This window comes from Bos mutus, chromosome 13 (genome assembly GCF_027580195.1).
Source record: "Bos mutus isolate GX-2022 chromosome 13, NWIPB_WYAK_1.1, whole genome shotgun sequence".
In the NCBI taxonomy this organism is placed as follows: domain Eukaryota; kingdom Metazoa; phylum Chordata; class Mammalia; order Artiodactyla; family Bovidae; genus Bos; species Bos mutus.
This window is the reverse complement of record NC_091629.1, coordinates 64144834-64171600: the sequence shown is the minus strand read 5'-3', so window position 1 is coordinate 64171600 and position 26767 is coordinate 64144834. Positions and strand designations below refer to the sequence as shown.

Sequence of the window (26767 nt, the reverse complement as noted above, 5' to 3'; positions counted from 1 at the left end):
GGGTTGCCATTTCCTTCTCCAACGCATGAAAGTGAAAAGTGAAAGTGAAGTCGCTCAGTCCTGTCCGACTCTGAGCGACCTCACGGACTGCAGCCCACCAGGCTCCCCCGTCCATGGGATTTTCCAGGCAAGAGTACTGGAGTGGGGTGCCATTGAAACTATGGTAAAAGTAAAAGTGAAACTCATGTAGTTTCAATGTTTTAAGGGATAATCATGGAAAGGCAACTTCAAAATACAAACCACTTTCACTTTTTCTATTTGGTTTTGTTAAATAATATTAAAAATGCTTTCATAGCCTATTAATCATAGTCCTCAAATGGCTAACATCATTGTTCCAGGTCAGAATACATGGATAATTCTATGATTATCTATGATGATTACTAGGTGTGTTATTTTACTTTAGTATTTCCAGAGCGTACATACTGATGAGCAAGGCTTGAACAATTTGCTCACTAGCTTACTGCTGGCAACAGAGTTCTTCAGTGATGCACAAAGCACATCCAAATGCTTCTTTATAAATATCTGGCTCTGATACAGGGCAATTATGATTAATGTGTCTCAGACACACTAATGTTTGGGAACTTGAGGTAGACAAGTTGTCACCTGATCCTGTCAGCCCAGTAATCAAAAACTGGTTTTTCAGAGAGAATTTTCTGCTTCACTGATTAACAGTGATGTTTTGGAAGAATTTTATACTTGTCATAAGGAAACATAAGCAAGCCTTGGTATTGGCTTCTTAAACTGTAAAGAATCGGTGGGACTAACTTACGACATTTTTTACACTGTCGTGTTAACCGTTTTTCTGCTTTTCAAAGAAACATAGGCTCATTATATTTGTAACACAGCATTAAAATATTTGTAAAATATAAACTGCCTAAGAACAAAATATCATCACAAATCTTACAATTCAGAGATAATCAAAGTATTATCACCTATATCCTTTCAAACTTAAAATTTGGGGTACTGCATAATCCTATATGGTTTTGTAAGCGGCTTTTTAAAAGGAATATACTTAGATGTCGTTCTGTATAAACACAGATCTGTATTAACACTTTTAATAGCTGGAGAATATTTAGACTGTGTGTACTATGATCAATACGAATTAAAACGATTACTTACACTTATTTAGTGCTTACTATATGCTGGGTGTCCAAGAGCTTCCTTTGTATGAATCCATTGGATCCTTACAACCCGATTATCACTCCTGTTTCATACAGATGAGGAAACTGAGACACCGAGCAGGATGTTATCTGTCTAATCACTAATATCCTGCATTTTTCTAGTTAACAGTGCTTTGATATTATAAGCAATGTTGCTATGAATAACTTTGTTCATGTTGTTAAAGAATGTCTTTAGGATACATTTCAAAAAGTTGTTGGGTCCAGAGGTATTCACATTTTAACCCTGTGTTACACACTTTCAAATATTTCTACTGGGAGACTAATAATTTCATTTAACAACCTGAGTGTACGACTCCCCACATCCCTGGTTCTTTTTCATCTCTGTCTGACAAAAACGTATCTCAACGCTACTTTAATCTGCATTTCTCACTTTTAAAAACGGGACCCATAATGGGTTTTTTCTAAGCACTCTTCGTCTATCACAAGACTAATCTTGTTGACACGTTCTAAACCTTTACATCCTGCAGTCAGCAGTTACGGTAAATTTTGGTAAATTTACATAATTTCAATTTACATGCAAGATGCTCCAAGTTCCTTTCAAGTGGGATGCACAAATCTCAAGATGTTCCTTAGAATTTCTACAGGATACAGAGAACAGTTTTTGTTATTAAGTAAACATAAATAAAATTACTAAGTAGTTTAAGTTATTACTAACCACTGATCAAGCTTTAGATCCATTTTCCAGCTTTCTTTTTTTTTTTTTTTCGTCTTTTTTTTTGGTGGGGGTGGGGTTGACTATCGCAGACCTTTTTGGTCAACTGCCAATCACTGTTAACAGCCTGCGGATCACACGGCTAGTAGCTGCCAACGCCCAGCTAGAAGAGCTTTCGACAGAGCTTCCAGGCAGGCCTTCGGGGACTCGCTGGATGATGCCAGCGCCGCCCCAGCCTCCGCGAGGAGCCGCGCGCCTGACACTCCCCTCTTCGGGATTCGGGCCAAGCCGCCCGCTCACATGACTTTACCAGAGCAAGCTTCCTGTCACCGCGGGCAGCGACCTGAACTCATAACCCCTTTTACTCAGATGAGGAAAGGAGTTTCCATCCTCCGCCCTAGGGACCACAAACTTGTGACCACCAACGGAGCACGGGGGAAAAGAGGGTTTCTCTCTACCCAGACGCGACCCCTTTTCTTTCTGCTCAACCTCTGATTCACGCTTGAGCTCGTTAGTCGTCTTCGGCACGCCTGGAGGACCCCGTCCTCCGGAGGCTCAGGACCAAGGCCAAGTCAGGAAAGGCAGGCATCCCTGCCACTGTTCCCTGGGGCCAGTCAAAGGGGGTCCGGGCGGAGGGGGCTCTGGGGTTGGGCCGGTTTCTGCGGGGCAAGTTCGGGGCAGGTTCTGGACAGGCGAATCCCAGGGCACCCAGATTCCCGACAGGCTCCGCGCCCGGGGCCTTCAAGGCTCCTCCGCTCTTGCCGCCGCCGCCGCCGCCGCTGCCGCGGTTGCTGCGGGTCGGGGAGAGCTGGGGTTGTCGCGGGCCGCGGAGAGTCCGTCTCGGCCGCTCTTTTTGCCCGAGGAGACTTCCTTCCTAGGTCGCACCCTGACTCCCGTGGTGTCGAGGAGGAGTCCCTGCGGACACCTCTGCACGCAGTGGAGATGCCTCTGTTTGCCACCAATCCCTTCGATCAGGATGTCGGTAGGTGCTTCTGCCGCCCCCTGTCCACCCCTCGGCGGACCGCGAGCCCGGTTGGCCCGCTCCCGGAGGACGGTGTGGACCCCCGGGCCGGGCGGAATCCTGCCTCTTTCCTGAGGCTCTTTCTGTAAGGGTTTGGAGGAGGTTGTCGCATCTTCTTGAAAAAAAAAGGGGGGGTGGTACTGAGAGAGCCTGGGAAATAGGCCTGGAGCTGGGCTGTGGGTTCCTAAAGAACTGCTGGAAAAGTGGGTGTCGAAGGCCGCGGAGGAACAGCTGGTGTGGCATCTGGTGCTGGGACATTGCTCCTGGGAGGACAGAATCCAGAGCTAGGGAGTCCCAGCTGGCGTAGGATGATAAGCTGTGTGATGAAGGGTTTCGCGGGCACATGTCAAACGTTGGGAACTGGGATAATGTTTTAGGTTAGCTTCCTTAGACGACTTTAAAATCTGTTTTATAACTGTACGAGGGAGAGGAAGGAGAGAGCTTTGGTTAAGGGTAGACTCTTAAAGATACTGGGAGAGAAATGAAGATGGAATACTTGACAACAATATAAACACGCTTGAGGACCTGAGTCACTGGGCTGCTTTCCTAGCGTAGGTCTCAGTACTTTAAGTGTAGAAGAGGACCTGGGATCTGAAAATGCTAATTTGTTCTGAATTTGAAATACTCTTTTTTTTGTTTGTTTGTTTCGTGAATCACAGGTTTTAAGTACTGACTATATCAATTCAACAGGTTAGCTGTGTGTGTGTGTGTGTGTGTGTGTGTGTGTATGTTTTCCTGGTCTGAGGGTAATAATGACAGGAGTTTGAGTTTTCCCTGAGAGAATTTTGGGGTGATTTGAATCCACTTAGTAACTACCTTGGCGCACAGGAAAGCAAGTTAAATACCATGTCTAACTGTTACAGTGAAGAAAAATAAGGGCGACCTTATGGAATTGCTATTTCTATATTTGCATAGTTTAATTATGAAAGGTTTGAATTTGCTTTTTAATTCCCAGCTAACAGCCTGCCACTGAAGCTTGAGGGTTTGGGTTAAGATTAGAAAAGGTTTCACTCCTGTCCCCGCCACTGCCTAGCTCCGAGGGAAATCATGGGCAGGTTACTTAAGTTCTTTGAGTCCTGGTGTCCTCATCTTTAAAGAAAAGGAAAATACATCCTGTTTGTGGTTCAATGAGATAACATGTATAGAGGATCTCCTGCAGTGCCTTTAGATAGTAGGCAGCAACTCAAAGATAACTTTTTTGGGACATTTTAAATGAATGTCCTGCATGTTAGCAGTTGATGGAGCTTTAGAGGTCACTAGGAGTATTTAATAAATAAATAATTGGGAAGTAACATTTAACTTAATAAGTACTTAGCACACACTGTTTATAGGACACTTCCCAGTGACAATAGAGATAGTGATGAATAAGAGACGTGATCGCTGCTCTCAAGCAGTTTTATAACTTACTACATTAATTTCCAGGGCAAATGGTTAAAATAAAGCAGTTTCTTAATACCTGCTCCTTCTGTTTCCATCACCTTGATCTAGTTTTCATGGTTGTATGTAACCGAGCTTCCACCTACCCAATCATCTTTATATCCCATTGCCCTTTGAACCCGCATTTCCATTGGATTCTTAATGTCAAATCCTTTCCCAGTACCTGCACCACCCAATTCAGACACAGGCTCCTTCTTGCTTTTACACTGTTGCTTGTATTGTTTCTTCTACCTTTCTGCACGTCCTCATGATTAAAGGCCAACTCAGCATCCAGCTCATACCTGAATCATATCCTGATTACTCTAACCTAGGGTTTCCATAGGTGACACTACGAACGGTTTGGACCAGGTGAATGTCTTTGTCGTGGGTATCTATCCTCTGCAATGTAGGGTGTTTAGGAGCATCCCTGACCTCTCCCGGCTTGATGCCAGTGGCACCTCTCCCCACCCAACCCACAGCTATGATTTAAAACATCTCCAGACACAGCTAAATGTCCCCCGAGGGCACAAAATAGTTTCCAGTTGAGAAACATTGTTCTATCCCACTGTTGTTGCCACCCTTTTCAGACCTCCTGCAATACTTTTTGTCTTTACTAAATTATTTCATATTAAAGGTAATCATATGTTGTGTTATGCTCCTTAACTCTTACTTGTTGCTACGGAGGAGATGCATTATAAAAGTTTGTTGAATTGAGACTGTATCAGTTATGGTAAGCTTCTTGAGTATAGGAGCATTGTTTTGCTCCAGAAAAGCTTACTTTTTCCTTGTTTGTTTTTGGCTGCTCTGGCTGGTGACTGGCAGAGTCTTAGTTCCCTGTCAAACCTGTGCCTTTGGCAGTGGAAGCAGAATTCTAACCACTGGACCACCAGGGAAGTCCCAGAAAATTTTACCTTTTAAAAGCTAGGTTTTAGTGTTTGGATCAATTCTTTCCCCATGATCCATGTATCAAAATATCATGAAAAGTTGTCTAAGAAGACTTGCCAGAAACTCCCAGTAAATCATCCTTGGACAGAGTCCAGTAGACTCCCACTTAAAATTTTATTACTAGGATAGCATGCAGAATATAGTATGTATAATACATTTAACTATTTCTTCTCACTTTATCCATCAGTGAGCATGTCAGTGATACACTCTCACTAACTCACTTGATGTATTTATCACTTAACATTAGCATATACTTTTACCACTTAAAAATTAATTGCCATTAGCTTTATTCATCAATAAACTGGTAAACTGAAACCATAAAGCAGAAATTTACTGATTTTTACCACGTAACATTTTACATAAAGAACTAAAATACTGAAGATAACTTTTCCTTTGAAGAAACGCCTCAATATATTATTAGAACATATGCTGCCTGAGGACAGAGCTTTTTGTTTCGTTTGTTCACCAGTATATCCCCAACATGTAGACCACTGTCTGGCACTAATAAACATTCAGTAAACATTTATTGAACACATGAATCTCATTTCAGATGTTTTATTTCTTGCTCAGTTGAACTCTTGAATTATAAAGATAACTCATTCCATCAAGCTTTTATTTCAAAGTCCCTGGTGAATCCCATTTTGCCAAATCCATTGGTCAATTCCTAGTCCATTTCTTTGTTGATCTCTTAGCATTCCTGTTTTTGATGTACTTCATTCTCTTGGTTTCTAGGACACCAAACTTTTTCTAACTTTCTGCTTAGTTCTTTTTAAGTATTTTTGGCTTCCCTCTCTTTCTCTCTCTCTCTTTTTTTTGTGACTTCCAAATGTTCAGTCTTAGAACTTATTTTTTGATATATTTTTTTTCCCCTTTGGAGTCTTACGAGGCGACTTAGCTTAGTGTTAAGAATTCAGACTCTGAAGCTGCACTGTCTAAACTCAATTCCCAGGTTAGCTGCTGACCAGCCATGTAACTTTGCTTAGTTGCTTAAATATACTGTGCTGTGGTTTCCTTATTGTTAGTATGGGAAATAGAGATAATAACAGTGTTTGGTTTCTTCCCCAAACCTGCTCAGTCCTTCATCCTTGCCTGTTTCAATAGATGGCATTGCTGATATTTACTGTCACTCATTTCTAATGTCTGCTGCTGCTGCTAAGTCGCTTCAGTCATGTCCGACTCTGTGCAACCCCATAGATGGCAGCACACCAGGCTCCCCTGTCTCTGGGATTCTCTGGGCAAGAACACTGGAGTGGGTTGCCATTCCCTTCTCCAGTGCATGAAAGTGAAAAGTGAAAGTGAAGACGCTTAGTCGTCTCCAACTCTTAGCGACCCCATGGACTGCAGCCTACCAGGCTCCTCCGTCCATGGGAGTTTCCAGGCAAGAGAACTGGAGTGGGGTGCCATTGCCTTCTCCGCTCTGCTGTCTAGGAGTCATCATTGATTCTCCTTTTCCTTCACCCTCCACATCTATACTCTAAGCCAGTTCTTCTGGCTCTCCTTTAAAAATATATCTAGAATCTCATCACTTCTCCTTCGCTCATGACTGTTATCTTACTCCAGTCATCCTTCTCTCTTTGATAGACTGTGGCAGGAGCTATCAGCTTCTTTGCTTCCGTTCTTGCCGTTTTCAATCAGTTTTCATTTACAAAGATCCATGTTCTTTTAAAAGTCTGAGATACTGTCATTTACCTGCTCAGAGTCTTCCAGGACCTTCCCATGCCACTTATTGGGAAATGCAAGTTCCCAGTGTGGCTCACAGTCTGGTCCTTCCTGTGTTCTGATATTATGATCTCCAGACACTTTCATTCTAAGCTTCTTGGTTCTCTGTACACCAAGCTCATTCCTGCTGTGGTATCTACGTTGTGCTGTTTCCTTTGTGTAGGACATTCTTCCCCCAAGTATTTGAAGATTTTATACTCATCAGTTGTTCGAGACTGTTCAAGTAAGTTTCTAAGAGCGGCTTCCCCTAATTTCTTTCTGTAAAACATATCCATCTTCACCCTGCGTCCTTGTTCCGTTTTGTTTCTTCATTGTACTCAGCTACCTCCCGTTGATTGATCGATTGATTCTCTCCTGTGTAGAATATAAACTCCTGGAGGATGAGAAATTTTCAGTTCTGTTCCTAGTATCATAGGGCCAATGCCTGGTACATAGGAAGCACTCAATATGTATTTATTAAATAATGAGTTGTTGATATTTTGCTCCCTCTCTGGCCTTGCCTGTCTATTTGGTGTTCTGTTACCACCTAAAAAAATCAATGTCAGAAAACTGAGCTTATGTTTCCAGATGGGTTCTTTCTTAATTATGTAGTTTATTTTATTATGTTCTAGATATCTTGGTTTGAAACCCAAGAGACATCTTTGAAATCATTACCCTGCTTCTGCCGAATCATCATGTCTTAGTTTTTATAATAATGCATTTGCATTGGTAGTCACACTGTTTTGGTCCAGTTCATACCCTACAATCTTGGACATGTTTTGTTAGCCCAGTCAGTATCAAACCACGAGTTTAATTTTCATAAATGTCAGTATCACAGTCTCCTGCAGTTTAGTGTGAGGGAAAGACCTTGCTTGGGCTTTGGGTTTAAACTGCAGGTACAGCATCAGCTCTTAGTAAGTGGGCAGAATGTGGACTTTAAAAACACACAAGATTCTCTTTACTGGAGTTGAATATTCAAATTTAGCATGTTCAGAATTACATTCAAACTTTTCTTCTTGAGTATGCTTTTCCTCTATTCTGATGACTGGTGCTTCAATTTACGTAGTCACATATGTCAAGAGCCTGGATGCCATTCTTAAATTCTGTAATTGTCATTTTCTAGATTCTCACAAGAAATCCATGCTGTCTGCTGTGAGCCGGGTACCCTGAACTTGCCCTCAAGGATTCTGGTGCTGCCGTAGTCTGTGTGCTTCTAAGTTTATTCATCTGTCCCTCCATTCATGTCTCCCATCCTTTTTTCCCTCACTGCCTCCACCTAGGCACATTTAGCTTGTTCTCTGATGAGTGGTCCAGCAGCTGTCTTATCCCTGCTTCCAGTCCGTCCCCAGTTATTTTCCAGGTGACAGTGATATTTCTAAAATGTAAATGTGATCTTATGGCTCCTCTGATTAAAATAGTTGAGTGAATCTACAGCTTTCCACAGGAATTTGTACTTTTCAGCATAGCATATATGACCTAACCCTAGTCTCTTCAGCCTCTACATTTCTCCTCAAGGCATATTTCCTGGTTGGTTTTATACCATGGCTTTTTCGTTTGTGGATTCTCTGACCTGACTTACTTTTCTCTTCATTAATCCCCATTAAAGGCTCTTTTGAGGAGCTGATGCACGTAAAGCACTCACCCCAGTACCTGCGCAAGGGATACTTTTCAGATCCTCTTATAATCAAGTTAGACAACAATTTGGAGGGGGCTATTCAGCTTCTGTCTTTCAAATTTAATTAACTTTATAAAGATCCCTGGGCTAGTAAATGGCTGAACCAGAATTCAAGTGCAAGTTGTCTAATTCAGTCTTTACTCATACTAAGTAGTTGGTAATTGTTAGCGGAATATAAGCACCCTCTGTAGGGCTTTCCAGGTGGCGCTAGTTGTAAAGAACCCACCTGCCAATGCAGGAGACAGAAGAGACGCAGATACTATCCATAGGTTGGGAAGATCCCCTAGAGCCTTCTAGGGATAGCAGCCCACTCCCGTATTCTTGCCTGGAGAATCCCATGAACAGAAGATCCTGGTGGGCTACAGTCCATAAGGTCGCAAAGAGTTGACAGGACTGAAGCGACTTAGCATGCACACACTCAAGATTCTAAGAGGTGGAATCAGTTATTGTAAAACATACTGGGGAGGAAAATGTGAAAATCCAGAATACAGATCTGTTAAGGGTCTGCTGTCCACTGGGTTAAGAGATTTTCTACTCAATGTTTCTTCTGTTCCTGTTTTACTTCTCCTGTAGGTTATTCTTTCTGTTGCGTCTAGGTTTTCATTTCTATCTTGGGCTCTTTTCTGAGACACTTTCATGTTTTCCTTTGACACCTGCTTCCCTGTCTGGTCTGGTTAGAAGAGCTTCAGATTGCTCTGCCAATAGGATTTCCAGTGCTCAGGATGGACAGGAAAGTTAGGTGAAACATTCTGGAAAACTGAGTCTGATGATCTCCACAAGAGGATGACTTCTTTGGACTTGTGTTTTCCCTTGGCTGATTTGATGAACTCTTATATCTCCAGACTGACTGAATGAGTCTTTTTCCTATAGCCTGAACATGGTACACAGTCATCCTGGCAGCACCTCCCCAAATCTCTAGCAGTCATAAATTTTGAGAAAATCAGAAGTAGCTGCTTATCAGAAAAAAGTTCTTCAATCCATTGAGAAGACTACTGAAATTCAGATGAGGCTCATTGTGTGATTTTTCTGGGTACTGCTAGGCAAATTCTCAGTCTCTTGTTTTTGAGTATAATGGTAAGGATAATCTGAGGATAAAATGAGATCATTATGAAGCTTTGAATTCTTTGGAAGCAAGTCTGTTATATTTGCTTGTCACTTTTCCCTTTCCCACGAACCCTGTTTTTTGTCTTAGAAAATGAAGAGTTTTGACGTCGCTGTTTACAAATCCATGTTGAACTGCTCTGATAGTTTATATTTTTCTGATTTAAAAAATGTTTATTATTTTACAGCCTAGAAGAACTGAGCTATTGCTCTTGATCTTGAGGCAGCATCAGTAAATAATGTGAATGGTTTTAGTGTTCTGAGATGAGTGGCATCTCTGATCTCTATTAAGATTGAGTTAGATCCTGATCCTATTTATGCATAGGAAAATGTTTAGCATAATATCTGCTAATGACTATACCAGACACCCCTGCTGCTGCTGCTAAGTCGCTTCAGTCGTGTCCGACTCTGTGCGACCCCATAGATGGCAGCCCACCAGGCTCCCCCGTCCCTGGGATTCTCCAGGCAAGAACACTGGAGTGGGTTGCCATTTCCTTCTCCAATGCAGGAAAGTGAAAAGTGAAAGTGAAGTCGCTCAGCTGTGTCCAACTCCTAGTGACCCCATGGACTGCAGCCCACCAGGCTCCTCGGTCCATGGGATTTTCCAGGCAAGAGTACTGGAGTGGGTTGCCATTGCCTTCTTCAAGACACCCCTGGATATGCCTTAATTCAGATCATCCTTAGTTATGATAATAGACAATTTATATTTGATCAGACATAAGCTTGTCACTTCTAGTTAACAACTATTTACTTTTTAGTAAGTTAGGTTTTAGTAAGCTTAACTATTATATATTTTTTTGCTGTTTTTAAAAAATTTTGATATTTGGCAAAACTAATACAATTATGTAAAGTTTAAAAATAAAATAAAATTAGAAAAAAAAATTTTATTGGAGTATAGTTGATTTACAGGGTGTGTTTGTGTATAGCAAAGTGAATCAGTTATGCATATACATATATATATGTACTCTTATTTTTAGATTCTCTTCTCATATAGGGTGTTACAGAGCATATTGTATTATTTAATAAATAAACTGATAGATTTCAAGATTTAAGTGTATTCTTTTAAAAAATGCACTAAGCTTTTACAAAATCTGCTTGGCTACCAGTCAGTAAGAACGATGAATTAATTATTTAAGTGCGCTGCCAGATCAGAGTGATAGCCTGCTTTCCTTTTCTAAGATGAAGTACAGTCATCCCTCAATATCTGCAGGACTTCCCATGGACACAGAACTGCAGATGTTCAAAGTCCCTCATAAAATGGCATAATGTGTTCATATAACGTATGCATATCCTCTCATAGACTTTTTTTTACAAGTTGGAAAAGATGTTTTTACCATAGAAAATTTTTAGAAATATTCTTTACAAATACTGAACACTTACAAATTAATAAGACACTTAGGTTTAGTCACTTAGTCGTGCCCAACTCCTGTGACCCTATGGACTGTGGCCTGCAGGCTTCTCTATCCATGGGATTCTCCAGGCAAGAATATTGTAGTGGGTTGTCATTTCCTTCTCCAGGAGATCTTCATGACCTGAAATCAAACCTGGTCTCCTGCATGGCAGGCAGATATTTTACCAGCTGAGCTACAAGGGAAGCCCTAGGACACTTACGTAGATGTACAAAAAGAGAGATGGGCAAAGGCCATGAATATGTATGTCACAGAAGAAAAATACAAGTAGTTGATATAAACAGTATATTACACTTGACTCACTAATAATTAAACATAGAGAAACTACAATAAAAGTGAAATATTTTTATTGTAAAGTTTAGGCAATTCTGAAAATTAGCATATTTTTTGGCAGTTACTAGTGCTTGATATAAGTATCTGGTTACAAAAAGAAACCTGCAATCTTAAAAAAACACATTAAAAAAAATATGTATATAAAAGTAAAGCATTGGAGGGCTTTTCTGTAAACATGAGATCTTTCCTTTTCCTGCCAGTGTTTCCTCCTTTTCCAGTTATTTTGAGAGACTTGTTCAATCAGTCTTATTGAACCACACTGACCAAAGCCCCTCAGGGGTTCTGGAAGGAAAATTCAGATTCGAGATATTCAAGAGAGTGAAGAAGAAGCACGTGTCCCTCTGAGTTCCTCCCAAAGGAGATGAATACTCCCATATACTTTCAGTCAGGGGTCCCCAGCCTCTGGAATCTAATGCCTGATAATCTGACATGGAGCTGAGGTATTAATAATGGAAATAAAGTTCACAATAAATGTACTGTGCTTAAATCACCCCCAAATCATCCCCACCCCACCCCTGCCTTCCTGAACTTGGTCCCTGGTGCCAAAGAAGTTGGGGACCACCGCTTTAAATCATCTCTAGATTATTTGTAATGCCTAGTAATACGTGTTCTTGCCTGGAGAATCCCAGGGACGGGGAGCCCTGGTGGGCTGCCATCTATGGGGTCGCACAGAGTCATGACTGGAGTGACTTAGCAGCAGCAGCAGCAGCAGCAGTAATACGTAAATGCTATGTCAATAGTTGTAAATACAGTGCAAGTGCTGTGTAAATAGTCACCCATGCACAGCACATTCAAGTTTTGCTTTTGGGGACCGTTTGGAATTTTTCTTTTTCTGACAGTTTTGACCTATGGATGCTGAATCTGCAGACTGTAAATGTTAGACTGGAGGATCTTGTTCGGGATGACTCACTCAGTCTTCTTGGGTGTCAAATGGTTTGGGGGTTTAATGGGGCAAGGTTCTGGGACTCCTCAGAGCAGTTCCCCTTGGATTTACTTAACACGTTGGGTTTCTTTTAAGATAAATTTTTCTTAGAAATGGTTGAATAATAAAGGATTTGACTAATCTTTGTCCATGTTTTCTGGAAAGTGTTAGTCACTCAGTCGTGTCTGACTCTTTTTTGAGCCCATGGGCTGTAGCCCGCCAGGCTCCTCTGTCCATGGGATTTTCCAGGCTAAAATACTGGAATGGGTTGCCATTTTCCTTATCCAAGGGATCTTCCCAACTCAGGGATCAAACCCAGGTCTCCTGCATTGCAGTCAGAGAATCTTTACTATCTGAGCCACCAGGGAAAAGTGAAAGTGAAAGTGAAAGTCGCTCAGTTTTGTCTGGCTCTTTGCTACCCCACGGACTGTACAGTCCATGGAATTCTCTAGGTCAGAATACTGGAGTGGGTAGCCTTCCCCTTCTCCAGGGGATCTTCCCAACCCAGAGATGGAACCTAGATCACCCAGGGAAGGGAACCTTTAAATCCTTGGAATTTCCCAAGTGGTAGGAGCATCTTTCATATTTATGGTGGGTTCCTGGGACAGTCCTTTGGTTTATACTAGTAAAATCACTCAGTATGGGGGCTGATCGCTCCAAAAAGACTAATCTGGTGATTAGATGGCTGGCGCTTTGAGTCACATGGTATCAACTGGACCTCCACAAAGGAGTAGGAGGCTTGGAGATGGAGTTTCAGGAGGCGGCCCCTCATTCAGTCAACAATTCCTTCTTGATGAAACCCCAATAAAAACCGTGGACACCCCGCCTCCATTGAGCTTCCTGGTTGGTGATCCACAGTGACATGCCAGGAGGGTGAGGAGTCCTGAGGGTGCAGAAGCTTTGCTTTTGAGTTCCTCCCAGCCCCAGCACAATGCGTATCTCTTCTTTGGCTGGTTGACATTTGTATATTTTATAATAAAACTGTAATTATAGGTGATTTTCTTCATTCTATAAGTGGTTATAGTGAATCAGTGAACCCAAGGGGATAGTGGAAACCCCTGAATCTGTAGCCAGTTGGTCAGAATGCATGTGGCCTGGGAAGCCCAGAGCTTGTTTCTTGTGTCTGAAGTGAGGGGAGACTTGAAGTCCTGTACCTTCAACCTGTGAAGTGTGTGCTAACTCCAGGTAGCTAGCATTAGATTTAACTTGTAGAGGGTTTCTGCATTGAAAAGTAAAATTTGAAAAAAACACTGAAATAGATGTTACTAAAGGTCTATGTTTCTGTGACCCTTATGGATTCATATTGCAGTTGTATGATCAAGTTTAGCATTTATTGAGCATTTAGACTGAAAACATGAATGTTCAAAGAATTACCCAAAGTAGAAGTTGTTATTTTTAAGGGATTTACAGTTATGGAAGCTTAAACAGGTCAATTTACTGTTACCATCTTGGCACACCTGCCAGTGAGAACACATTAAACAGCATTTCATCATTTGCTTTCAAAGTAGCTCATTTACTTTGTCTCCAGATTTATGTTAAGTTTCTCATTATAGTTTCTTCTTTTCCCTCTCCCAAACTATTTTTTACATGTTGGCAGCAGATTCATGTTTTTTCCCCCAGAAGTCAAACTCTGATCAGATTGTTTCCTTGCTCAAAATTTTCTTAGCTCTCTGGTGTTTCTTGAATTAATACAGATCCCCTCATGGTTAAAGCTCACTTAAAACAATTTAGTGAGTCTAGAAATTCTTTTACTTGTAGCTGCATCTTGCTTGCTTCATTTTTTTGCTGGTGGACTTTCTCAGGATTCCAATAAAGAGGCAAAAGAGAAAATACTCCAGACACAGATCTTTTCTACTGGTGCGGATGGTGACATAGTGTATCAGTTCAGGTGTTCTGGACTTTCTTGGTATGTTGCTGTTTCATAGTGACAAGAACTTTAGGTCTTGAAAGACTTAGTCTATAGTAACCTTGTTTTAGGTATAGAGTAAACCAACAAGGGGCTTCTCTGATGGCTCAGTGGTAAAGACCCCCACTTGCCAATGCAGGAGACGTGGATTTGATCCCTGATCAGGAAGATCCCTTGGAGAAGGAAATGGAAACCCACTCCAGTGTTCTTGCCTGGGAAATCTCATGAATAGAGGAGCCTGGCAGGCTTAAAGTCCACAGGGGTCACAAAAGAGTTGGACATGACTTAGTGACTTAGTTCTCTTTGGAGTTCACATGATTTTTTGTGTCAGTTACTTTGACACTCTCTAGTTAGGCACATGTATGTTAAGGATTTTTGTCTTCTCTGAGAATTGACCTCTTTATTATGTAATGCCTTTGTCCGTGATGATTTTCCTTGTTCCAAAGTTGGCTTCATCAGACATTAATATAACTAATCCCACTTCTTTGTGATTAGTGTCAGCATGCTGTTTCTTTCTCCATCCTTTTACTTTATATGTGTGTCTTTATATTTAAAGTGGGTTGCTTGTAAATGACATTTAATTGTATCTTATTTTTTGATCACTCTGACAATCTCTGCCTATATTTAGACCATTAACATTTAAAGTGATTATTGATATTGTTGGATAAACATCTACCATACCTGTTATAATTTTCTAGTTGTAACCCTTGTATTTTATTTCTGTTTCTGATACTCTTCGACCTGCCTTTGGAGTTTTAATTGAATATTTTATATGATTCCATTTTCTTTTTTTAGCATATTATATATATTTTTCTACTTTCTGTAACTGCCTAAGAGTTTACAATATATATATGCATTTACAACTAGTCCAAGTTCACTTTCAAATAACATTGTGCCACTTCAGTGATAGTACAGCTCACCTTCTAGTAACAAAATATTCACATTCCTAATTTCTCTCTTTTGTTCCTGGTGTCCTTGCTGTGCTTCATTTCATTTATACATATGCCTGCGCACACACACATTCATGTATGCATATCTCCTATATTCTCCCTGAAGAACTTCTGAAACATTTCTTGTAAGGCCAGTCTAGTGGCAGCAGATACCCTTGATATTTCTTTATTTGAGAAAGACTTTGTCTTTTCCTTATGGATAATTCCACAGGATATATAATCCTTGGTTGGTGGTTATTTTCTCAATACTATTTCATTCCGTTTTCTACTTGTTTGCATGGTTTCTGAGATGTCAGATATAATCATTCTGTTTACTTCTGAATAGGTAAGGTGTTTTCTTCTGCTGGCTTCTTTTTTTCTAATTAAAAAAATCTTTGAATTGGAGAATAATTGCTTTACAATGTTGTCTTAGTTTCTGCTGAATGGCAACATGTGGGAATTAGCTAAAAGTATGCATATACCCCCTCCCTCTTGGCCTCCCTTCCACCTCCCACCCCCCAGTCTCAGCCCTCTAACCCTCACAGAGCGCCAAGTGGAGCTCCCTATGTCACGCAGCAGCTTCCCGCTAGCCGTCTCTCTACAGATGGTAGTGTATAAAGACAAGGCTGCTCTCCCAACTTGTCCCACCCTCTCCTTCCTCTGTTGTGTCCACCAATCCATTCTCTACATCTGTTGGCTTCTTTTTTTTCCGCTTTATTTTTGATTTTCTGCTGTTTGATATGCCAACGTGTAGAGGGTTTGTTTCTTTATTTGACATTTATTGTACTTGGTGTTCCTGGAGCTTCCTGGATCTGTGGTTTGGTGTCTGACATTAATTTGGGGGAGATTCCGAATCATATTTGGTTCAAATATTTCTTCTTTTTCTTTTCCTCTTTCTTCTTTGGTATTCCAGTGATTCCTTTGTCACAGCTTTTATAGTTTCCCACAGCTCTTGGATAATTTGTTTCAGTGCCCCCACCCCCCTGCTCCGGCCCCCTCCCTCCATCACTTTTTCCTCTTTGCATTTCAGTTTTGGAAATTCCTAGTGACATGTCCTTAGGTTCAGAGATTCTTGCTTCAGCTGTGTCCAGACTGATGATAAGCCCATCCAAGGATGTTCATTTATATTATATTATTGTTTGATCTCTAATATTTCGTTTTTAGAATTTCCATCTCTCTGCTTACATTGTCCATCTGTTCTTGCATATTACCTCCTTTTTCCATTTAGAGCTCTTAGCATACTGTCATATTCTTTAAAAATTCTGGTCTGATAATTCCAACATCCTTCTCATGTCTGAGTTTGGTTCTGATGCTACTCTGATACCCTTCTAGTTGTGCTCTTTGCCTTATAGTGTGACTTGTCAGCAGCTGGATATGATATACTAGACGAAGGGACACCCACCTTTAGTGGTGTGATGATCAGGTGCCGACTGTCCTGGGATTTGGGCTCAGTGAGCCTCTCTGCCCCTGGGGTTTGAATTCTCACATGCTTCTCAGTGTCCATCCCCTGCTCATCCCATTGGTGGAATGGGATGGCTCCAGTGGGCTGGGGTTGGATATTCCCCTTCTCCCACGTGGAAGGCTGGAACAAGCTAGCTTTGGGATTTCTCTTCCCACAGTTGGGTTAATCTCTGGTAAAACACTAGTTGGTTAAGACTGATAAAATAATTTCTCTTGAGGGTAGGATTTTTTAGGAAGAGAATACTCTGGTGTATTTCAGAATGGTCAGTTTCTCTCCCCCTGCTGGAAAAATAGGGGAAATTTTCTGTGATGTTCACCTTGAGAACCTGAAAGAACGGTGGAATTGAAACTCACAAAAGTATGGGAAGTCTTCTAAGCCGCCTCTTTTCTGGCGTTTTAACTCAGACTTGTGCACACTTAGCCTCCAGCAGTTTGATAATTTCAGTGTAGATTTTCCTCCCCTGGTACTGGTTCCTGGTGATGTTTGTGCTGATGAGCTTCTGCTCTGTTAAGTTGTGGTTCTGTGTATCTGCCTATTTGTATGTCTAATTTGGGGGCATCAGTTTGCCTTGTGACCTCACTTCTGAGGGCTCTAAGAAGAGTCGTTGATTTTTCACTTTGTTCAGTGTTTTACTTGTTAGGATGAAGTGAATACATCCAAGCTGCTTACATGCCAGACTGGAAAACTGGGGGGTGGGGAATTCCTTATTTTTGCTGCCTAAGTCTCAACTATACCTGGTGTCTCCCTGTCTAGAAAAAATTTGCTTTACCTACAGAAAGTAAACCATCACTCACTTTCTCGGAATAGGGAAGTGATATTGCTAGAGCCCTTGAGTGAGGAAATAGAGCCTGCCTACATTTCAAACAGCATTAACCCATTTTGCTAACTTGGAAGTGCTCTTTTTCTTCATTCTCAATTGCAATAGTTGAATTTCCTGAGGATTCAACAGACTAGTTCTTAAGCTTTTTTTCTTACTAACAATACATGGTTCACCTTTCTTGGGTCTTCTCAGTAGTTTACCATGGATCAGTGTTGTTCTGTAGCTTTTGAGATACTGTTGCTGTTACTGCTTCTCATGTTTTCCTTATCCTTGTGTGTTTTCATTAAAATTCCTTTATTGTAATGAAGAAAGGGGTCTAAATTAATGATTTGGTTTAATCTGCCATACCTCTGGCTTTTTTTATTTTAACTTGTCAAGTTTAGATTTAAGGAAAAATATTCAGTTAAAGCTTGGTTTTCTTTTGTTCAGTGCCCCCTCCACCCTACTTCTCAGAATCCAAACTCAACAAATAGATAGTTAATTTAATTCCCTGGAACATTTTGATAGAGACATGTTCTTTGTCATGTTCCTTCGAGGGCAAGTAAAGCTAAGAATTAACTATGTAAATTAACTATGAATTAACTATGCAAATCCTCTGTCTATGGGATTTTCCAGGCAATAGTACTGGAGTGGATTGCCATTTCCTTTTCCAGGAGATCTTCCCAACCCAGGGATCCAACCCGGGTCTCCCGCATTGTAGACAGACGCTTTACCGTCTGAGCCACCAGGGAAGCCACAGTTGTAAATAATTAGTGAAGCTAACTATTAACTATTGATAATGAAAGAGTTCTTTATTTTGGTCTTTCTGTGTGCAGATAGGGATAGACCTGTGTGTGTGTACATTTTTATAAAAAAAAATCAGTGGCCCCCCTTTTTTTTAAATACCAAGTAACAAACAAATGAAGTGGGGAAAATAATTGTGATAGGTGACAAAGGTACCCACCTCTTTTTAAAGATAGACTTAAATATTTCATTAACCAGATGTTGATAGCTCTTGTGATTTGTTGGTCCTTGGTTATACTACAGTTTGGTAATTTGAATGTAGTCATTTACCGCTTAAAGACTTTTTAGAAATAATGTTTCTGCAATTTCTTCTTGTAATATACAGAGAAAGCAACCAGTGAGATGAATACTGCTGAGGATTGGGGCCTCATTTTGGATATTTGTGATAAAGTCGGTCAGTCTCGCACTGGGTAAGTGTTGCAGGGTTTCAAAGGATTTTTATTTTTTCGTCCTATTTATTAATGGGAATAAAACTGGAGTTAGAAGGTAAAGCTTATTACTACAATCACAATTTGGTTTGAAAAAAGAATGTTTTCACTAGCAAGATTTGAGGAATTAGGTTCTCCTTGTAACAGTAGGGACAGCATGACCAGTAACAGTATTGATATTTTAATTATTCACCCTTGTCCATATTTGTCTCCTAAAATCTAGTTTTTCCCACTGATTTTTTTTAAAGAAATTTTATTGAAATATAGTTGACTTACATGTTGTGTTAATTTCTGCTCTACAGCCAAGTGATTCACTTTTACCTATATATATTTTTCATATTCTTTTCCATTGTGGTTTATCACAGGATATTGAGTATATTTCCCTGTGCTGCACAGTAGGACCTTGTTGCTTAGCCATCCTCTGTATAATAGTTTGCATCTGCTAATCCCAAACTTCCACTCCATCCCTCCCTCACATCCCCTCTGCTTCGGCAACCACCAGCCTGTTCTCTGTGTCTCTGATTCTATTTCATATATAGGTTCATTTGTTTCATATTTTAGATTCCACATGTAAGTGGTATCATATGGTATTTGTCTTTTTCTGGCTTACTTGGCTTAGTATGATAATCTCCAGGTCCATCCATGTTGCTGCAAGTGGTATTATTTTATTCTTTTTTGGGGCCGAGTGATATTCCATTATATACACACACCAGTCTTTATCCACACTCATCTGCTGATGGGTATTTAGGTTGTTCCTTTTCCCACTGATATTTAAAGTCATCACTGATTTCTCAGATACCAAATTTTTTGGTTATTTCTGTATTCTTGTCTTCTTTGTCACATCTTCACATTCGACTCAACTAATCATTGACTACGGAAAGAGACAGTTTAGGGAAATAGAATTGTAAACTTTTTGGCCTACAGACTTTTTGGTAATACAGGACTTTCTAAACAGTGCAGCAAGCGGATTAACTGAGTAGTGGTTTGCAAGGCGTATATAGAGTAATGGTTTCCTCCACTCCTGGGCTAATAACGTCCAGTTATGAGTAGCCACGTTTATCTCTTTGTGCCACACAAACGATGTCTTATTTATATACTTTCCTGTGAAGAATGTTTGAGAGTGCTGCTAAATCATGCTGGATTCTCCTGGTTGTAGTATTAACCCTCTGATGGTACCTTCCCAGGCTCTTCTTCAATCCCTTTTAAATAGACATAGTTCCTTAAACTTTCTCTGATCCTTTTTTTTTTTACCCAGCACTTTTTCTTTTTTCTCTCATAGCTTCCAAGTATCTTTATGTGACTTCTATATTTTTAGCTCTGATTCTGTTTACTCAAGTACTACTCCCATGGATGCAGCATAATTTCAGAATATCCCATGTTATAAGCCTCAATCTCACCACCTAGAACCCTGAACTCATGTCCCTTTTTGCTTTAGACCTCCATTCCCTCCTTTGTCCTCACCTCTGTTAATGACAAGGTTATTCTCATTTCTGCTTAAAACCTCAGGTTCGCCCCTGCAGTCGGCTTCTTACTGAATTCTGTCAGTTTGATCCATGATCTCGCTCACGATGTTGATGTCATAGAGTCTCCTTAGTTAAGTTCCTGAACTTGGTCAGATTAGGCAGGAAAGTTTGTCTTTAAGGCCTTTCTGCCCCTTCACTTGAGGTCTTTTTAGCCTATAATGTGCTCCTCCTGGCAGGCTCCCAAAGTCATGGCTCCAAGCGTGGTCTCATCCATCCTCTTTGTTGTCTTTGTATTTTAGTATCCTCAGTCTTGTACTTTCCGGCCTGGTTGCTTCCTTAATTTAATTGAAGTTCAAGTAGCTGCTGCATGTTCCTTATCTATTCCTTTTTCTCTGCTTCTGTTGACTGCACTTTACTTGAGCCATCCTTAACCATGCTTAGACTAGTGAATTAACCTTCTGTCACTTCCTTCTGTCTTTTTCTGTCCAGTTTTTATAACCAGTTGTCATGTGACAACTCTGACCATGTTACTCCTCTGCCTTCCACTGAATTAAGCCTAGTAACCTCCTTAGGCCTCTGAATCATTTATTTTTCATTTACTTCTTTTGTACTCACTATTCTTTTCAATGGGCTTCCCTGGTGGCTCAGTGGTAAAGAATCCACCTGCCAATGCGGGAGATGCAGTTTCGATCCCTGAATGGGGAAGATCCCCCTGGAGGAGGAAATGGTCACCCTCTCCAGTGTTCTTGTCTGGGAAATCCCATGGATGGAGGAGCCTCATGGGCTATATAGTCCAGGGGGTTGCAAAAGAGTCGGTCATGACTTAGTAACTAAACAGCAACAACACATTCTTTTCAACTCAGATATTTGAGTTGCCAGTGCTTTTCAGCTTTTTGTATTGCTTTTGGTCCCTCTGTTCTTTCAGTGGGGAATAGTCTCATCTCCACTCTCAGTGGTGTCTCATATCCTCCAGACCCACTGTGGATATTATTTCTTCCATAAAGCCTTTCCTTACCCCAATGACTGAAAATCTAAATCCTCAAAGCACGCTATCAAAACCATTCTTGTTTGAATTTTGTCTTGTGTAATAGTAATTTATATATGTCCAGTAGATGTAGATTTGTAGCTTGTTATGCAGAGGAAAGCAAATAGCCTAGTGGTTGAGGGCATGGCCTCTGGGATGAGATGCCTGGGCTGGGACCCTGCTCTGACTGTTTGGCTATGTCACCGGTGGATATAGTAACTTTAGTTTGCTACTTGAGAATAAAAACAGTATCTTTTTCATAGAGAGTTTATGGTGAGTGTGAGATTAGTTACTACATGCAAAGTGTTTTTAATAGTATCTGGAGCATGGGTAAGTGGGTGCACCTCTGCTTCTTTTTGATTAAAGTGATATTGTCTGACAGTTTGTTGAGGATGAGGTATCCACCTAGCTCCATCCCTGTGTGTTTTGGAGATAAAGCTTTTATCTAGCAGTGCAGTTGGAAAGTACCCTCCTCTCTTCACCCCATCAGTTTTCATTTTATCTTTAGTTTAGTGTTCTTCATTTTGGAGATGCTTTTTATAATAATGTGGTTAGTGGCTTGAAATAAAAAGACAAACTCCCTTTCATGACTAGAAATGTTCCATATTTTTCTAGTTAAAAAATAAATTTGAACCCATCTAAAAATCCCATATGATACGTTGTGAGGATTTAAAGAGATCAATTTGTTTTTCTGCAGCTAACATTATTATTAGAAACTCTAATTTGTTAATTTTATTTCCTGTTTTTTTCTTGTGATGAGAACTGTGAAAAGATGTACTCTCTCAGCAACTTTCAAACATACAACCAAGTATTGTAACCATACTCTCTGCGCTCTGCATTACACCCTCAGAACTTACTTATCTTGTAACTGAAAGTTTGCACTTTTTGGCTCATTTTACTCATTTTGCCACCCCTTGCCCACCCCTCCACCCTCCTGCAACCACCACTCTGTTGTTTCTGTGAGTTTGATCATATTAGATTTCACATACCAGTGAGATCGGACAGTGTTTGTCTTTCTGTCTTATTTCAGTTAGTGCAGTGCCCTCAAGGTTCCATCCGTGTTGTCCTCAGGTCAGGTTTATGTTGTCTAAGAACCTAGATATGTATTTAAAATGTACTAATTTGTTGCTTTAAACAGTTGTGTTTTATTTGTATTTTGTTGTTATCTAGTATCAGTAGGTTTAGATACACGCTCATTTTAAACTTTTTTCGTATTTACTTTAGAGGGCATTCTCTCTCTCAGTATTTTTCTTTAATATTTTGTTACCCTTTGGAGATTTTAATTGACATTGTGCCAAATCTGTGAATTTACTCGGGAAATGTTCTCAGCTTTGCTAATTTAAATAGAGGGGTGGTTCTTTTTGTTTTTTATTAATATTTTTTTCCTTTTCTCTTTCTTTCTTTTCCCTTTTCACTTATTTTTTTTTCCTTAATAGTAAGTTCTTGCTCTCTGGTTCCTTTAAAGTCTCATTACATTAATTTTCATGCAGTTATATGTTTATATAAATGTGGTATCTCTTTCTAGCTCTTTTTAATAAAGAATTGTTTGAAAAAGACTATATAATAGTTGAGATACCATTGTAATCTCACTAGGGTTCAAAAAATGCAAAGCCACAAAGTTTGTTTATGTGTGTGATTCCTCTTTCAAATAATGTTTTACATACATATCTGGTTATATTTTCACCTTCTTGCTGTGCCTTGACTTCATAGTAGGAAATAAGCATTAGGGCCACATTTTGATTTTCATGGGCCCTCAGCACTTTTGTCTACCTAGGTCCCTTTCTCCATAAAAAGCAATAAAAATATTTTATGGCTGCATTGTTATAAAGACAAATGTATTATTATACATGAAAACATTTTCTTTGATCTAAGTTTGTGGCATTCAGTACATTCACATTATTATGAGATCATCTCCGCTGTCCATCTCCAGAACTTTTCATCATCTCAGGTGAACTCTGCTTGTCAAACAACTTACCATTCCCCTCTTGCCTTGAACCTAGTAACCATTTACAGTTTTAATTGTTTTTAATCATTTTATAATTAGGTATATGGAAAACTCATGGAGATTGGGTTTATATTGTCTAGGAACCTAGATATGTTTAGTATGGGTTGGTGATGGTAGCATACGAATATTGAACATATGTATTGTAGGTTGTTGGTGAAGCATTCTGAGTACTTGGTGTGCTTTAGAAAAGGTTGAAACGTGTCACTGGTGTGAAAGGGAAAGTGGGCGTGCGTTTTCCTGAGACTGGTGTAGACAGGGCAGGTTGAAGTATGAAGTTCATAAGGTTATTCGTGTACTAGGCAACAGTCTAGGTTTTTTTTTTTTAAAACATTGTCATACGGAGTTAATCTGTGATTTCATAAAATGTACAGATCTATTTAAGAGGATGGATTTAGGGAAGGGGGAGGGAACTTTAAGAAAAGCACTTCTGTTTTGTAAGATTTGTTTATTTTAATCAAAATGATTTGTTACCAGCAATATATTGTAGAATTACTTAGTATATAAATAAAATAACTTATAGTAAAGTGTTTATCCCCTAAGAAAATAATATTTTAAAATCCTTCGGCCCTTTTTAAAAGAAAAAAAATTCTTTCTTGTAAACTGTTTTAGAATTGTGGTCATTTGGAAAAATATTCTCAAGTTCTAAGGGGAAATGAAGAGCCAATTATTGTGAAATTTCATTTACTCAGAGAACTGTGACCCAGGAACATGGTTCCAGCAGTCTTTCAGAAAACGCTCCTTAATTCTTCCTCTTTGAACCACACATATCTGTGTATTTGTTTGTTGATTTATAGAAATATTTATGCTTATATGAAATATGTACTTTTTTGTTTCAAAAATAGTTACTCACATGGCTGAAACATTAAAATAACTTAAAAAAGGTAAATATTGAGAAAATAACTCCTGTCCCTGTTTCTCTCCCCCATCCTCTGTAGGTAACCATTTCTGTTTCCTTTGTATCTTTCTATTGTTCCTTTATACAAATACAAAAATAATTTTCCCATATTGATAGGCAATAAACATTTGTAATTACTTAATTCCTTAATATCCTGTCACCCTAAAGTGTTTGAATATGCTGGACTTAAAACTGAAATTTTTTTTTCTGACTTTGTAAGATATTCACATGATGTTTAGTGTGCAGTTCCAGTGTCTGAGTAAGTACTGAAAAATGCTTAGCCAGTGAGGTCATATGATAGACTGAAAAGTCTCTGTTCAAAATCAAGAGAACTTTCAGAATAATAGTAGCAGTTTTCTTTAATGTGTCTTCACATAGCTTTTGTCTGTTAGTTTTTATTGATTTGTTTTTAATTTCATATGTAAAAAAATAAATGTGAGAGTAAGTATTGATTATCCACAATAAAAAATTAATATTTTGTAATTGACATCCAGATTAATTTGTGCTATTATTTAAATCTTAACCATCTTTGCTTAGACCAAAATACAGTTGACTGAGAGTGGAAAACATGATAAACTTTTCTCTGTACTTGGCTAAGGGATCTATTTAGATAGTCTTTTATTTATTCACATACAATTAGAAGAAGAAAATGATAGGCGTTGATATTTCGTGAAAAATATGAATATAAGCCTTTGGGAAAGAGTTTTTTAAAAATATTTTTCATTGGCTTTATGTTGTCCAGGACCTGGACTTTGACTATCTTTGGGCTTTAACTGGAGGTTGATAGAATATGTCTTGATTTTTTTTTTGTTTGTTTGTTTTTTAAGGGAAAAGTAATCTCTGACCTAGGTGTCTTCAGATTAGAAGGGCAGCTTCAGGTCAAAAAACAGATGTCTTCCAATGTTTTGTTTTGTGACAGTCATACCCTCAGTTGACTGGCCTTAGGTCTTGAAGTCTTTCATTTATTGACTTTATTATCTGTGTTAGGGACTTTATACATACCTCATCTGTTATATGAATTATGTGTATATTTTTTCCATTGTTAATTTGACTTTGTTTTCCCATTTAGAAGTTTTTGATTTTTATATAGCTGAATTTAACCAGTTTTCTGGTTTTTAGAATTTTGAGTTACAGACTTTCCTTCTTTAAGGTTTTAGTAGAACTATCTCATGTTTTCTTTACAGTTTCAGTTTTTGTTTTATGATTAATGTACTTTGTTTTTTAAAATAGCATTTTAGATTTACAAAAAAATTGAGCCAATAGTACAAAGAATTCCATAACCCACCCCCACCCTTATATATGCTAATGCTATGCTATGCTATGCTAAGTCACTTCAGTCGTGTCCGACTCTGTGTGACCCCATAGACGGCAGCCACCAGGCTCCTCCGTCCCTGGGATTCTCCAGGCAAGAACACGAGTGGGTTGCCATTTCCTTCTCCAACGCATGAAAGTGAAAAGTGAAAGTGAAGTCGCTCAGTCATGTCCGACTCTTAGCGACCCCATGGACTGCAGCCTACCAGGCTCCTCCATCTATGGGATTTTCCAGGCAAGAGTACCGGAGTGGGGTGCCATTGCCTCCTCTGCCCCTTATATATAGTTTCCCCTATTATTAACGTCTTGCGTTAGTGTGGTATATATTATAAGAAATGAATCAGTGTGGTGGTGGCAGTGATGGTGGTTTAGTCGCTAAGTCTCGTCTAACTCTTTCAACCCCATAGACGGTAGCCCTCCAGGCTCCTCTGTCCATGGATTAACCAATGTCTGTGGTTTATATTAAGGCTCACTCTATACTGTACAGTTTTATGGGTTTTGACAAGTCCATAAAGACATGCATCCATTGTTACAGAATCACACAGAGTAGCTTCACCAACCTTAAAATGTCCTGCGTTCCCCCTGTTCATCCCTCTCCTTTCTCTCTGAACCTCTGGCAACCACCTTTTTTTTTTTTTTTAAACTGTTTTTGTAATTTCCCCTTTTCCAAAATGTACAATTAGGAGCATATAGTGTGTATAGCCTTTTCAGACTGGCTTCTTTACTTAGCAAAATGCATTTGAGCATCATCTATATTTTTTTCATGGCTTGCTGGCTCGTTTCTTTTTATTTCTGAATAGTATTTCCTCATGTGAATGTATTGTAGTTTGTTTATACATTCACCTATTGAAGGATATCTTGATTGCTTCCAGTTTTTGGTGATTGTGAATACAGCTGCTGTAAAAGCATGTGCAGTTTTTTTGTTTGTGTGTATGAACATAGATTTTTTAAAACTGGGTAAATACCAAAGAGCATGGTTGTTGGATTATATGATAGGACTGTACATAGCTTTTGTAAGAAACTGGCAAACTGTCTTCCAAAGTCTCTCATAGTTGTGATTTCATTTTTCACATATAAGTCTTTGATCTATTTGGAATTTATTATGTAGTTTGAGGTATGGCTCTAAATTTATTCTTTTCTGTTTGGCTACCTCAAAATTTCAGCACCATTTATTGAATGATCTTTGTCCTTTCTAATTTGAAATACTACTTTTATATATTACATTGCTTTATGTATTTGGATTTTTTTTTAATTCTCTTTTGTCCCATTGGTATGTATCTATTCATGTGCTGCTACCATGTGGTTTTAATTATTAAAACCTTATAATACATTTTAATACTGGCAGGGCTGGTTTTCTCCTTTTTCTTTTTTTTTTTTTTACAGTTTCT

General features: G+C 39.4%; 1 protein-coding gene across 2 annotated transcripts in view; it reads left to right on the top strand.

Annotated features, from left to right (window-relative positions):
* The first annotated feature begins 2518 nt into the window (after positions 1–2518).
* STAM (signal transducing adaptor molecule) overlaps positions 2519–26767 on the top strand; it is a 55896-nt gene continuing 31647 nt past the window's right edge. Inside the window, exons 1-2 of one of the 2 annotated variants that reach the window (XM_005891919.3) lie at positions 2520–2815; positions 18579–18663. In XM_005891919.3, the coding sequence (XP_005891981.1) occupies positions 2776–2815; positions 18579–18663 (125 nt within the window). In that variant the 5' untranslated portion in view covers positions 2520–2775. Of the gene's footprint in view, positions 2816–18578; positions 18664–26767 lie in introns of both variants that reach the window. The other variant, XM_070381896.1, reaches the window with a different exon arrangement.